This window comes from Sminthopsis crassicaudata, chromosome 2, assembly GCF_048593235.1.
Source record: "Sminthopsis crassicaudata isolate SCR6 chromosome 2, ASM4859323v1, whole genome shotgun sequence".
NCBI lineage: Eukaryota > Metazoa > Chordata > Mammalia > Dasyuromorphia > Dasyuridae > Sminthopsis > Sminthopsis crassicaudata.
The window spans coordinates 280,406,673-280,422,941 of NC_133618.1; the positions used below are offsets into that span (position 1 = coordinate 280,406,673).

General features: G+C 32.3%; 1 protein-coding gene across 4 annotated transcripts in view; it reads right to left on the reverse strand.

The window, feature by feature from the left end:
- Positions 1-256: 256 nt before the first annotated feature.
- Positions 257-16,269, reverse strand: part of SCFD1 (sec1 family domain containing 1) — a 117,582-nt gene continuing 101,569 nt past the window's right edge. For all 4 annotated transcript variants that reach the window (XM_074289583.1, XM_074289585.1, XM_074289586.1 and 1 more), the window contains 6 exons: positions 9,604-9,657; positions 5,953-6,005; positions 4,653-4,686; positions 3,566-3,631; positions 1,543-1,611; positions 257-495 (listed from right to left, as the gene is read on the reverse strand). In XM_074289583.1, coding sequence (XP_074145684.1) covers positions 472-495; positions 1,543-1,611; positions 3,566-3,631; positions 4,653-4,686; positions 5,953-6,005; positions 9,604-9,657 — 300 coding nt within the window. In that variant the 3' untranslated portion in view covers positions 257-471. The remainder of the gene's footprint in view (positions 496-1,542; positions 1,612-3,565; positions 3,632-4,652; positions 4,687-5,952; positions 6,006-9,603; positions 9,658-16,269) is intronic.

The window sequence follows — 16,269 nt, forward strand, 5'->3', positions numbered from 1 at the left end:
CTCCTCTTGTTATAATAAGTAATAGGATGTGTGAAAATGTTTAAGATAAATAGACATTAAAACAATTCTTAAACTCTGGGCTCCTTGTCCCCAGGAGAATTGAGTCTGCCTTGGAGACCAACTAAATACCTAGGAGGAAATCTTAAAGCAGCTAAAGTAGGTCATGAAGTGATGAAGGAAAGTCCACAACCATGTTGTATTTAAAGCGAAACTTAAAAAAAAAAATTTTTTTTTCATTCATCATATATAGCAGAGATAACATGGCTTTAAAGGTTTATTTCTGAAATATTTTTAAATCAGTATACATTATATTAAGTACAGTATTCTGTTAAAAATTATCAAATTAATGGAACAGTATAAGCTTTAATGCTATGACAGACAAGTTACTGACAGGAAGGCATCTGGCTCTTCTGACTTTTTTTATACTTTGTCCAAGGTCCAAGTGGATTCAGATATTGAGGTTCTTCTGAGCTACTTTTGTCCAAGTAAGGACAGCTTGGAAGAAAACAAATCATCAATCTATTAATCATTTAAATTCTTAGTTTCATCATTAAAACAATGAGTAGAAAAAAATGTTCAAAGGTACATGAAATTTATCTTTTATTTCCAGTCTCACTAAATGATATACCAGTTTTGTTTACATTTGGAGAATTACCTCTAGTCATAAAAAGATGCCATCGTATTCAAATTCAGATTATGAAAAGGGCAAACTTTAGACTAGACAATAAATAAATAAGCCTTTATCAGGTCCGTGCTAGGTGTGAAGTCCTATGTTAAACACTTTTATAAATATCTCCTTTGATTCTCATATCTCTGAGAGGTAGGTTTTATTACTATAAAGCCCTTTTGACAGTTGAGAAAACCGAGGCAGGTGGAGGTTAGTTAGGTGACTCTTCGAGAGTCACACTGTTAGCAAATGTCCAAGGTCTGATTTGAAACTCAGGTCTCTGACTTGAGGCCTACTGCTCTGTGATGCACTGTATCACCTTGCTAAAAATATTAACATTAATTCAAGGTGAAAACTTAAATTTCTATTGTGTGAAAACACTCTTCTTTATTCATCTTGAATTTAATTTTCAATATGATTAAAAGACAAGATTATTTTCACAGTAAAAAGTATGACAAGTTTAAGTATGACTAATCAGCCTTCTTAAGTTAGAGTTCATTGATCAGATTTGTTAGTGCCTTAGTCATATTTTAGAAAGGCTTAGAATGAAGTAGGGAAAATTCTTAGCAAAGGAGCACTAAAGACATATTGAAGTACAGCAAATAGTTACTCAGAAATTGAAGCTGTAGTGGTATCATTATCTTACACAGTGGCCTTTAGGAAAAAATAACTTTCTCAGGGATGAATTTGATTAGAAGTAAAATAAAGAGATGAGAATGAAAAATTGGTAAAGTTAGAAACAATGAAATGGAATTCTGCCTAAAAGCAGAAATAAAGAGTAAATAAAATAATCTAGTTTACCTCAGTGTACAAAAGAAAGAGTGGTAGAGGCTAATAAATAGGTTAAAAAAATTACCTGCAGCATAAAAGTTTACCTGTTTTATAAACTGTGAAGCATTGAAAAGCTCACTGCAGCCATATAAGACATGCTTGCCTTGTTTGCCCTATGAAAAAGGGAATAAAGAGTCAAGGAGAACTCAGGCACTATGACTAATACACTTCAACTAAGAAGTGTTTTATATATTACTAGTAATGAATTTCTCTTATGTAGAAGACTAATTTCAAGAGAGCTTTTGAAATAAACAAAAAGATTTAGTTTTTACATGGAAATATTTATTTCTAAAATTGGATGTAATTCAAAGATTTTCATAAAAGATCAGTTTATAGATGATGAAACTCAGGCACAGAGAAGGTGAATGTTTCACTTGAAGTTCAGGAAGTTAATTTAATGATTTAATTTTAATACAATTAATTTATCTCATTACTAATTCACATATTATGTTAAAATTTGTAATTTCCAAACTTCACAGATACAATAATTCTTATCTGCAATTTAAAGACCAACACATAAAAGTAGATATTTACTTGAATCAAGTTAATTATGTTCAAATTTATATAGTAAATTATCAATTATACTTCTTAGTCAATTGCATTCAGAAATATTTTTGATGATTTCATTAATGGCTTTTGTGAGAACTTAAGATTCCTCATCACAAAATTTAAAACCTTCCTTTGGATCTTTAATGGAAAAGTTCTGATATCTTAAGCATAGTTTGAGCAATGAGGATTCTTTAAGTTGCAAAAATTTATGTAGTGTCCCTCATCAAAATGTGTTAAGAGAGAGATGTTTCTCTGGAAAGGGTACTGCCCTTCTCATAATCTCAGAAGGGAGCACTACTATTATCCCCATTTTACAGATGAAGAGACTGAGGGAGAAAGAGATTTAGTGACTTGTCCAATGTCACAAAACTGGAAACACATTTGAATCTGGGTCTTCCTGACTCCAAATCTAACATGTTCCCTAGCTATTCCTACCTCTGCCATCAACATACTTAGTGATCTTATGTAATATTACTTAACCTCTTTAGGAGCTCAGACTAGTATATTTTTAAGAAACATTCTAAGTTTTAGTTCATTTAGAAAGGGGTAATAAACTGATGGCTTACAAAATAACACAAATGATAATAGTACTTTTACATGCTGGGAAGATCATGGAAAATCTACAATAGATGGACTGCATATCAGAACTGTACTAATTCTACTAATTACAGATTATTATTTGAATTATGTGGCGTATACATAAACAATGTAATCCAGTTTTTTGAAACTTTGCACAAATCAAACTAGCTTTAAAAGCCAATTCAGGTAATTCAGTGCACATATATAATCACATTCATAGAGTAGAGGAAAAATTTTTATTATTCGTTATTTTCCAGAAGTACTAACTTTTCAAGCTATTGAGGTTCCATTGTGGCTTAAGCCTACTAAACTAAAGTTTGGCAGTGTTACCTACCATAAATATTTTTTATTGTCTGTTTCAATTATGATAGTTATTTAAATAAACTCAATATTAATATATAAATTTTACTCCTGGAAGATTGGTATTCTCAATATCTAAGGCTGATTCACCAAGAAATTAAAAGTTTTTAAGGAATTAGGAAGTAGGTAAATAAAGTAGGCTGTCTCAAGATACTCGAGCTGCAGTACTCTCTAAAGAGTTATTCAATAGAAATGGAATGGCAAATCATTCCCCCCCCCCCCCCAGGCTGGGGTTAAGTGACTTGCCCAGGGTCACACAGCTAGGAAGTGTTAAGTGTCTGAGACCACATATGAACTCGGGTCCTCCTGAATTCAAGGCTGGTGCTCTATTCACTGCACCACCTAGTTGCCCCTGAAAGTCATTTCTGTAATTACTTTCTCTCAACTCCTGTGTTGCTATCCCTACTACCACTGTCTTTTCTACTATCATCTGTGACCATTTTCTTGCTACCACCTCTTCCTCACTCTCAGTAATATTGGTGATAAAGGGATCTTTGGAGGTTGTGGGATTTTTAGAAGCCTGAGAATTTATTCAGTAATATGAAGTGACTAAGTAAAATAAAAATGACTAAGATGTACCTTAATGTAGTCAACAAGATTTTGATATTCAATGTAGTTGCCTCCTCCCACTACGAAAACAATCGCCTGAAATATAAACATAAAACAAAAATGTTAAATAAGAATGCATGTTTTGAAATCAGAATTATGAAACAAAATCTTAACCATGATGATATGGTTTTTATTACTGAGCGTACACTAAGATTAGGTCAGTTAACAGTGCCAAATTGGAATGCTAGTACAAAAGTTACCTATTAATATAAGAATGTGTCTAGAACCATTTAATTTTAAAGTAAAATTTAACTATAATTTCTTATAAGAAATACAATGAAATTTGAATTTTATAGAAACTAAGGGAAAAATGATTATTGTCTGCAATTAGCTAATAGTAAATAATGAGTTTTCTCCTCTAAAGCCCTATTCTGGGGCTATTCTGAAAGTGACTAGAAATGAGTTTTCTCCTCTAAAGCCCTCTTCTGGGGCTATTCTGAAAGTGACTAGAAATCAGAAAGGATTTAAGTGTAGGCCTCATGAAAGATTATAAATTTGTCATCTTAGGACCAAATCAGCCATAATGCCTAATGAATCAGAATCAAGATGCTAAATAAAAATGATGACTTTCTTAGTCATATCAATTCACAAAAAAAAGCACTCATTAAAGATATGGAAGGAGGTATGATAGATTAAATATTTATAATCAATTAAAACTGTTTTACTGAAGCAAATAAGCTTACATTCATATTTCTAAATCTGATTCTTTGAAAGCATTTAAAATGTATATCTATTTCAAAAAAAGAAACTTGTAGCTTACATTTTGTTTTTACCAAAAAGTGGTTAAGATCTATTTAAAAATGTTTAGAATCCAATTTTACATGGAGCTCCCCTCTTATAAAACTCCTACAAAAACAATCTGAACAACTTGTTTTCTATTGGTTTTCATTAAAGCCATTAGTATTCAAATTTATAACATGGAGAATGATTGTTTATATACAAAGGTATATAACAAGCTTTAATTACATTAAAGTTTTCTATAGATCTGATCTGACCACTGACCAAATCATTTCGCTGCTTCCACTATTCTTTTTTTTTTTTTTTTTTTTTGACTTACCTCCTGGAATGGATTTTTGTTTCTTGGAACTGAGCTGGAAAAAAAAGAAAAATAGCAAAGTAACTCCTACTTGTGGTTTTTAGAATTGATAAAAAACAAATACTTAATGTTTATTAACTGAATTCATGTTTTACTTTCCTTTTACTATATAATTTGGTGTAATCTAGACAGAACCTGGGCCTGTTCTTCAGAGATTAGCTTAACATATAATTTTTTGAAAAAATATCACATTTTTTTTGTATTAGCAAACAAGTGGACACAAAATATATCCTATCAACCGGGGAGTAATTAGCTTACTATGGTAAATGAATGAATAAACACATATTAAATGCTTACTATATGCTAAGCATTGTGCTAAATACTGGGAATACAAATATAAAAAAGATTTCTATGTATTCCAATACACAAAGTCAACATATGTAGATAGATAAAGAAGCAGAGGTCATACAAATCTTTGATAATTTATTTTTTGTCACTGCCAGCCAGTACAAAAATTATAACTAAGTAATATATAGCAGTTTAATTACCAACCATGTCTTTCCACTCTCTATTGGGTAATCTATTCTTCTAAAGACTTCTCATCCATAGCCTGTGAACCAGGTTACAAAATGAACTTTCAATTTTATTCTCTAGCTTTGATATTTCACCAGTTTTTAGCCTTTTATTAAGATCTCATTTTATTCTCACAACAACACTGAAAGGCAGGTGTTATTTATTATTGTTATATTACAATTGAGGAACCTTGCTGCCAGGGTCTGAGGTCTATTCTGAACTCCTAGATTTCTGATTCCAAGATCAGCATTCCATCTGTTTTACCATCAGTTGCTTTTATGAACAAATGTGCCATAAAATGATGCTCAGTATATGTGAGCACATTATGACCCACTCCCATCGACTCCTTTATTCACTTCCCTAGGAACACAGAAATTGCTTTCCTATTCAGCAATCAATTTGTCTTCTGGTTTCCTTTATTATAAGACTGTTAATATGGATGAAGTTTTTCTGGTGATGTTCTAAGACTGTACTAAACACTATGACCTAAGAATCAAAATTACAGGTGGAAGATAAGCATAAATGGAAATGCCATGAGGAGTATAATCAAAGAAAAAAGAGGTGTCTCAAGAGTTAAGGATACCCAAAAGGCAGCCTGAAGGTTTCTCTAATATCCCTAGAAAATTAAGAAATGCAAAAGCAAATCTTTAGGGAAAGGAAATGGGAGAAGGAATATTGCTAAAAACAAAGTAAAATAATTTTTAAAGAATCTTGAAAAATTCAGATTTTTATGCCAAATGCAGCTTACCTGTCACTGCCCCGTAGCATTTTGGGATCAAAATATCTGTAGTCATCAGTCTCCTATTAATAAGATAGAAATCTATTAAAATAAGATATCAAAAGGATAAAGTATACATATTCTAATTCTAGAGTTTCCATCTGTAATTGTTAAACAAAACATTTCTAATTTTAAAAAAGCCTATTTTGAAAAGTATTTGAAACTGATACTACAACAGTGAGAAGCATTGTATTATGGTGGGCAGAGCACTGCACTAGCAGTGATATATAACAGATACTATTCCCAGAATGTCAATATCTTGTCTGACATCTAAAAAGGAAGAGGACTGACAATGATATCCCAGAATGACATAACCAAAGATTTAGAGGCTAATACAGACTCCTCTCTTTATATACAAGGAAATGGAGTTACCCAGGTCAGATAGTTAGAATTCAGATTTGACCCCTGGATTGTGATAAGAAGTTCAATGCTTTCTCCAAGGCATTAATTACCCTTCACTAAGGTTCTAATCAATCCTAAAATTTTACTATGACTTAAATGAAAATTGCCGATCTGTTAATATCATAGAAATAAAATCAAATTTGAATTTTCTAGGGTCAAATGATTAAATTCTTACATCTGTACAAAGTAAAGGGCATGAAATATTTTCACTAATATTTCAATATGCCAACAAAATGTTTATTTAGGAACTGAATTTTATAAGAGAAAATTTTATTTCAAACTCATGATCTATTTAGATAAAGAAATTACTCAATATTAAATTTCTTTTGCCTCTTAAAAAAGAACAAATTGGATATATGTAAAATTAGTATACAGTTGTAGAACGTTTTAACTTACAAATAATAATTTTTCCCCCAAGTCTTCTCAAGCCTAAATTTAGATTCATGAGTGAATTGGTCCACCCCACCTCCAAACACTTCCCTAATCACTTCCTATATTGTCCCTCTTCTTTTCCCTTTTTTTCCCCAAGTTCAGTGTTGTCAATACAGTTCAAGTTGACTTACAATGAACCCCCTTGTCATTGAGATTATAAGAGACTTACTTAAGCTATGAGTTTGACAAAAATGACAGTAGTTTGCCTCAGTGACTTCATGGGGCTCAAGATCAAAGGATAGCATGAGTCACAAAATAGAATGGCACTTAAAGATAAAATAATATTCAACTCTCTTATTTCACAGATAAGGAAATTGAGACTCAGTCTGACATATTGACACATTAGAACACAAGTCTCTTGAGATTTGTAGTCCAAAGCTCTTTCCACTGCATGAGAGTCCTTCTCTCTAGTTTCTTTGTAGAGCTTTTCTCAGGGGTATCAAGAAAATGCAGTGGAATATTTCCCCACTAGACTGTGAACACATTAAGAATGAGGGACTGCTTTTGTCCAGGTCTTAGCATACAAGGCACAATGATCAAAAATTTGGCGAACTGAACAGGACTGAATTTATTGGCAAGAAAACTGTAGCTAGGAGAGAGTTCACCTTTAAATGAAAAAATGCGTAAGAGCTGTGTTTAGAATACTATGGTACAGCTAAAGGGTCTGGACTGTCCCTCAGAGTTTATCATAATAACACCTAATCCTTAATCTAACAGAAAAGAGGCAAGGGGTGAAGCATACCAGATCAATAAAGTTTTTTTGAGGTACAGAAGGGGCAAGCAATGTCTTTCTCTCATAAAAACAAACACCTAAACCTTACATAATTTTGTCTTTAAAACAATCAACTAAATAAAATAATGAATTTTCATCAGCTACTCCAACATTTTTTATTATCACAATAGTATACTATGTAGCCATTAGCATCAGTGATTTAATGAAAAATAGGACCATGCTTCCTTAAAGAGAGTAGTAATTCTTTCAATGCTATCCTGATTTCTAATTTTCTTGTCATTAAGGCATAAGCGAATTTCATGGTTTATCATCAAAAAGAAATAGCAATAAAGTAATACTATCTACAGTTATAAAATATTTTACAGGATCTTCCATTATCTTAATTACAGTGTTTAATGCTTAAAACAATTATGTAGAGTAATAGAATCCTTACTTTTAAAATGGGAAAATAGAGCCTCTTTATGTCTTTAGCTCTACTAGCAAAGAAGGATGTGTAGCAATTAATGTGATTGTAGTAAGCATCTATCAGTTTTGCTAGTAGTTCATGAATGTCCAGTAAAAGTGGTTACAAGGATGTGACAATTTTCTGTGCATATAGCAATGACCTTCACTTTGGAATAATTATTAATAGGATTTATATATCCAAGTGAGTAAATACTTTTGGGGGAAAGACAGATTCCATTACTCAAAATATTTTTGTTCAGACTCTCTAGTGGAAAAAACCAAAATGTTTTCAGAAACATAGCATCATCAAAATAAATGTATATTTTATTGTGGGAATGATTTTATAGGGAATTATTTTGAAAAGAACATCTGGCTCGCCATAACCAACTGTGACATGTGTGGGTCATGTCATGTCTTAGGTCCTTATTTTCTTCAATTATAAAATGAAATAACTGGAATAGATGGTTCCACAGGTCATCTTCCAGCTCTGATATTCTGGGGTCTGTGAGGTCATTTGTTGTAGTTAAAAAAAAAACAAACCAAAAAATATAGTTATTGTGTTGCAATCAAAGTATATAGACTGCAAAAACAGCATCACCAAGGGGACATGCCCTCAATTTGGAGTAAGAGCACCTCAGTTTGAATCCCTGCTTTTTTTTCAGGTGACCCATCAGAAGTCATATAATCCCTTATCTTATGCATCTCCACCCTTCTAGCTCTAATTCTATGCTTCCAGGAAAAAGCACTTGCACTTTGTTTACTTTTCCTAGACCTATGCTGAATCAGCTGTCCAGGCATATGATGCTTTAGTTAGATTAAGATCAAACAACAAGCAGTTAACTTTCTACCTCCTGTATTTTAGACACTAGGGATATGAAGTCAAAATTACAGTCTTTGATGTCAAGGAGATCACATTCTGTGAAGGGAAACAACATCAGCACACAAGTAAATAGACAACTGAAGGGAAACATAAAGACAACACAGATGAGTGTAGGTGAGGAGAAAGTGCATTCCAGGAAGGAGACAAGGCCTGTGAAAAAGCTAAGTGGCAGGTAGAGTCTATAAAAGAAACAATGTGTCAAAGGAGGCTGGAGCTAGATTTAAATTGAAAGCATTTGTTTTATTCTAGAAGTACCGTACAACTTCAAGAACAGAGGAGTTGATTACTGTTTATAGCCCCCAAATTTGTGACAGGAGTCAGAGGTCATTATATCTATGTAAATTATTCTAAAAGGCTTTCTATTATGTATCTAGTTTTTCAAAGTTCTCTTTGCTAATTGTTTTGTTATGTCTAAGGTCAACTATCTAATGCTATCACTTCTTATTTTAGATAATGTGTGCTAGAAGAGGGAGGAACAATAGAGACAACTCAAGTGATTCAAGCAAAGGTACACAAGCAAAATGATCCAGGAAGATCTCTAGCATGTTGGATAAGTAACCTATGAAGAATTTATGAATTATATGGGACAAAAAGGCACAGATGGCTTACAATCTGCACCCTTAGGAATGAGATCACTGATCTAGGAAAGCATGATATTAAATATAGTTTGATTTTTTCCTTTTTTAAAATTTTAAACAAATTTGTAATTATGCCATTATACAGTACTCACAGGATTTGACTTCATTTCCATGAGACTATCAAGAATACGAGTAACTGGCAGATTCTGTGGAAGATAAAAGGATTTAGTTAAATCATTGGGATAGTAAGATAATTTCTTTTCAAAATCAGAAAACATGATTATATTAATATAATTAAATCAGTAAATTATTGATCATAATATGTGAATATGTATCTAGCCACTGAAAAATTAAAATTTGCTTTTCACCTAAATATATTCCAAATTGTACTATTCATTTTACATTAAAAACAACAAAAACAAAATACTACTAGCAAAATCTGAAACAAAGAGCTCTCTCTAATACTTAACTAATTCAGGAAAAGGCCAATATTTCTGAATTAAAAGCTTAAAAGTATCTTTCTGTTGATTATACATAAGGTCCAGACTGAATTTTAATGCTATGATTCTTTTAAAATAGTTTTGAATATAACATAATACATGATTTTTATTAAATAACTACTGTGGACATTTAAAATTTTAAATTTATTCCCTACTGAAGTAGTATTTTTCTCCACTTTGAACTGGCATTTCCTTTGGGTGAACTGAACAGAATGTTCTAGAAATAAGTTTACCACCTTTGAGACTTTCTACAACAAAATCTGGACCCTCAGAACTAAGTAGATAACAAATATAACAATCTGAGTCAGAAACCTTTTAGGTTTCTTATGTCATAAAACATTTTGATTTAACTGAGATAGAATTCCTATGAAGAAATAATGCTTTGTCAAGAGAGAAGATGTGTGTTTTCTTTTTCAAGATCAGTAAATAAAAAAACTTCTGAGATCATCCCAAGTAAATAGAATGAAAGCTATTTGGTTACTTCCTGCTATTTTTATTGGCTAGGAAGTTTGTAAACGTGGGCATCAAATCTTCAAACTGATTAAATGTATTTTCAGAGCAGTAGTTTCTTAAGAGTAGAGTTTTACACCATATTATTTTAATGATTTAACTAACATCTTCCTCTACATTGTAAAATTCACAAGACCACTTTAGGTGAGTTTTATGAAGCATTTCCTGGTTAAGACACACTCCATAAATAATTATCACATTAAATGAAGGTATAACTTAAACAGATTATGCTGTACAAAAAGGAAGGACAAGATAATTTGATGTTATTATTTTACTTTAATGCCTATACAATGCTGAATTAGAATTGTTAAATTAATAGTGACTAGACAGAAGTACATACTTTCTTATGTGTGCTCATAATTTTTCCTTTTATAAAAAGGGATATATCTTTCCTGGCATATCAGAATTACTAGATAATAACTAATCTTATTATTACAGACTCAGGGCGGTTACTTATGTCTTCTGATTATATGAACAAAGAAAAATCTAACTACATCACTTAAAAAATGTGCTTTGCTATTTATTAGTTGCCTGAAATATACCTATAATATTATGTTTCTGTTGCAAAAATTATGATTTAATAATCCCTAGATGTAACTTTGGCAGTGCTTATTGTAAAATTAAAATACCAAAGATCTGCAGTCATAAGTTCTTTTTAAGACGTTGTATGTGATCATTATAAAAAAATTTAAAACCATATTATATAAACTACAATTTTCTAATAACATTTTTATGAAGCATGTGGCAGTTATGCCCACTTAAATATAAAAGGAACTGACTCAACTGACTACTAAAAAGCAAAAGAATTCCAGGATTCCAATTTGTTATTTAATTGTACAGCATGTAACATCTCACAGAATTCTTTCCTTCATTGTAACAGGGACAATGAGACCCTTTACCACAGCAAGATTATTACTCCTTGAAGGCTCAGATGATGATTAGCATTTTTAGTAGTCAAGTATTTTTTTAATTAAGGTATGTACATTTTAAAAAATGCATAATACTATCGCATGCTTAATAGACTGTCACATAAGGTAAATGCAACTTTTAAATGTACTAGGAAACCAAAAAATGTGTAATTCACTTTATTGTAATATTTTATTGTGGAGACCTGGAATTGAATCTCCAATATTTCCAAGGTATACTTATATACCTTCTTTCCCTCATGGAAACTAACAATCTAGCTGAGCGTAAGACACTGATAATTATTATATACATAGGAAAAGTCCTTTTCACTCATTTTCATCCCACTAACACATAGTTTTAAAGAAAGAAAAGAAATTCTGTTTCTTTATAGGGTTTTAATTTGAATTGTTTTGAATAAAACAGGATTACAATTCTGACTAAATAAATGCTCATAAAATAAAATGCAATAACTACATTTGATAATACTTGTCGAATGTCTTCAAATCTCTTTTGGGCAGACTATTATATTTAGTTTTATTAATTATGTTTCATATAAAAACATTTCTTCAAGATAAAAAAGGAACCCAGATTATAAAAAGCAAGTAAGTATATCTTCAATAAACTATCCATTTTCAGATAGTTTCAAGAGTGTAATGAATTCTCAAAATCCTGACTACTAATTTCCAATGCAAATTCTGACAACAATATTCATTTCAAATAAACAACAGAAATAAGGGCTGTTCTTGTTTTCTCAAAGAAAGAAATTCAAACTACAAAAGGGCATAAATGCCCTGAATTTTCTAATTGGAAATGATTTTACAGAAGTAAAAATTTTGGTATACTTTTATTCCTCCAAAAGGATGATAAAATTTGAAAGTATGTAAATATTTTATGTATTTTTAGAAACACATGAAATTTTCCTTTACCTACTACTGACTAGCTATAACTAAAGACTATTTACTAGCTATAACTAAAGGCTACTTACCAGTCTAGCAATAAAAGTTACTTGGGCATTTAATATGAAAAAGTATATATTTAGTACAAGAATGAAGCAAAAATAATTTAACAGCCACAAAGAATTTATATGCCCTTAAAAGAGCACATATATATTTAAAGCAAATTTTTTTTTTTTGGTTTAGTATCACTATAATTCCCAATGGAATTCCCTTTTCTTAAGATAAAGACTTTAAAAAAGTTTAGCAAAAACTAAACAATATGTCAAAAAAGGATCAATTACATGTTCTATTGAATCAAACAATAAATCAATTACTTATTGAGTTAGATCTACTATGTGCCAGACACTGTGCTTGCCATGGCTACAAATGAAAGTCTATTTACACTCAACTAGATAACATATAACAGTATATACAGAATATAATGTGGACAAATAGTATTAAAGTGGCACTAAAAATTGAGGTGATCAGGAAAGGCTTATGTCCAAAGTGGTCCTTAAACTGTATTTCCAAAGAACAGAGGAATTCTATAAAGTGGAAGTAGGCATGAGTGTAATGCAGGCACTGGGGATAATAACTGCAGAGGTAAGGGATGTGAATGTCAATTGCAACAAGGAGGGGAAAAAAGCCAGTTTGGTTAGGTCAAAGAATGGGAGGGGAAAAAGAACAATGCAACGAAGGTAAGAGGTTGGGGAAAGGTTGTGCAGGGCTTTGTGAGCAGAAGTTTGTATCCGAGGTGTATAGGAAGCCTCTGAAGATGTCTGAGTAGAAAGATGGTTTACTTAGATCCATTAATTAAGGAAAATCACTTTGGCAGCACTGTGAATGATGGTCTAAAGTGGGGAGAGCTTTGGAGCAGGGGAGACAATTTGGAATCAGTTACAGTAATAGATGTAAGAGGTCCCAAGGACCTGAACTAAAGTGGTAGTTCTGAATGGAGAATATTGTATCTATGGAGATGTTGTAGAATAAGAAATGACAAGATTTGGCAACTGATTAGATACGAGGATTAAGTGAAAATGAAGAGGATAAAATCTTGGGTGTACTTGAGTGACCAGAAGGATAGTGGAGCCTTCAACATGAATATGGACATTTAGAAGAGGGGAAGGTTTGGGAGAAAGACATTGGGTTCTCTTTTGGACATTTTGACTTAAGATGCTTATCGAATGTCCAGTTTGAAATGTCCAAGAGAAAATTATTGAAAAAAGTAGTGTCATGAAAGTCTGCAGAAGAGACAGTATCCAGAGGAGGGTGACCAACAGTGTCAAATGTAGCAGAAAGGTGAAAAGGAAGAGAAGTAGAAAAAAAGAATATTAAACATAGCAATTAAGAGAACACCAATAGCTTTGGAGGGAATGGTTTTTGTGGAGTGATGAAATGCAAATGTTTTGAGGAGTGATTGAGAGAAGGGAAAATGAAGTAAATGACTGTAGCCTGCTTTTTCTGGGAATCTAGAACAGAAAAAGAGGAAAGATACAAAATAATGATTTGAAACCATGGCAAAGGCTAGTAAACTTTCTCTCCCCCCATCCTCCCTCCAAAGAATAGGGGAGGCTTGGGCATATTTGAAAATAGTAGGGAAAGAACTGATGGGGAAGGACTACAGGTCCTAATTTAGTATAATTTTTTGGTTCAAATTTTATTAGTCTTTCCTTTTAAGTGATTATAGTAATATTGTATAGTGCTTTCTGGTTCTGATTATTTTGCTTTGTTATCAGTTCATGGAAGTTTCTTTATGCTTCTCTACACTTACTATAGTCATCATTTCTTACAACATAGCAATATTTTATCATATGCATATATTTCAATTTCTTTATTCATTTTCTGATTTATGGGCATCTACTTTATTTCTACTTCCATGCTACTACAAAAAAGCTTACTATAAACATGTTGGGGTACATGAATCCTTTCCTTTTGTCCTTGGTCTTCTTGGAGGTATATAAATATACCTTGGAGATATTGCATATTCAGTTCCAGGTCACCACAATAAAATGAATATTGCAATAAAGTGAATCACACACATTTTTTGGGTTTTCAGTGCATTTACAAGTTATATTTACCCTATACTAGTATTAAATGTGCAGTAGTATTATGTTTAAAAAGGTACATATCTTAATTTAAAAATATTTGACTGCTAAAAATGCTAACCATCACCCAAGACTTCAGAAACCATCAGCCTTACCTTGCAGTGGTAAAGGGTAGTGGCTGAAGATTAGGATGAATGTGGCACAATGAAGTTTGCTGTATCAATTCTTCCTTTCACTTGAATACTTAAAAGGCCACTTTAATGATATTAATTTGCTTAATTTCAAGAATGTTGAAGCTTGGTGAAAAGCAGGCCCAAGGAAGGAGAAAAAACAGGGGATTGGCTTCTTTATTGATTAAGTTTGTAGGCTTATATGGGCGGGGTTGTGGCACTCCAAAACAATTATAACAGTTAACATCAAAGATCATCATAATAGACATACTTATAGTGAAAAAGTTAGAAATATTACAATTACCAAAATGTGACACAGAGACACAACATGAGCACAAGCTGCTTGAATAATGAAATGGAAAAATTTGCTTGACAAAGAGTTACCACAAACTTTCAATTTGTAAAAAATGTATCTGCCAAGTGTGAAAAAGTGAGACACAATAAAAGAAGGTATATCTGGCATAGGATCTCTGTCTAAAGCTAGCATTTAGGAGGGGAAAGTAGGAGCAAGAGAATTTGGATTTAAAAGTAAAATTTAAAGGAAAAAACCTAATATTTAGGTGAAACTAATAGATGCAATTTGAGGATTCAAGTTGAAAAGCTAGGTTCATTGTTATAGCTATATATACACTCTAAAATGTGTCACCTTATGAAGAACTAAATAAGGAAAATACAGATTTAACTTTGAAATACAAGAAATAGATGATTTCATCTCAAGAAAAATAATACTAGGAGAAATTTGCCAAATATTCTTAACAAGTTTTATGACCTTAGTCACTGAAAAAGTTGAGATAATAACAATAGCCTTGTGTGTGACAAACTTTAACAAAAAATTAAATCTCAAGTGGTATGGTATGTTGTTGTTCAATCATTTTCAGTAGTATCTGACTCTGTGTGACCCTGTTTCTGTTGGCAAAGATATTGGAATGGTTTTCCAATTCCTTCTCTAGCTCACTTTATAGATATGAAAACCGAGGCAGACAGAGTTGGTTAAGTGACTTGCATAGGATCACACAGTAAAGTTAAAAGATGAGTCCTGACACTCCATATATGTGCCACTACCTGCCTAGTATAGCACTATTCTGTTTTCAAAACAGACTAATACTGTGCCCTGTAAAGTGCTGTTGTCTCCAGAAACTGCCAATCACTCTCTGATCTAGAGGAGAAACTTCTTCCTCCAGAGAGCCAACTCAACTCTGGCCTAAAGCAGAGACTCTTCTTTCCTCCAGAGAGCCGCCTCAAGTCTGGTCCAGACAAGACCTTTCCTATCTCTAGAGTGCCGCCCTCTTTTATCCTCCCAGAGAATGGGCATGGGATAATGCAAGGGCTTCTGGGAAAAATTACTTCAACCAATGAACTTGTTCCTCCTAAGCAGGAGTTTACAGGGGTTAAACTCCCAGTAAAGGCCAGAACTAGAGAATTGTTAAGTACTGACTTAGCACTTAGTAAGAACCTAACAGTGCCCCATTCCCTTATCAGTCATTGCAAAAAATGATCACTTACTCCTTCTATGATTCTTTCCTTTCTAAGTGTGAGCTACAGGATAGAGATAAACAAGAGTTCCCACTGTCTTAGCTATCAGAACTCCTATTTATCTAAAAGTACAGGTCTCATTGAAGGGAGTGCTTACTTTAGAACCAATGTTAGTACTCCTGTGGTCTTAGTAACCAAATAAAGGCTAAAACAAGAAGTATATAACAACTGGGACATAAAAGCAAAGGGAATGGCAAAGAAGGAGAACTTTTGGACATT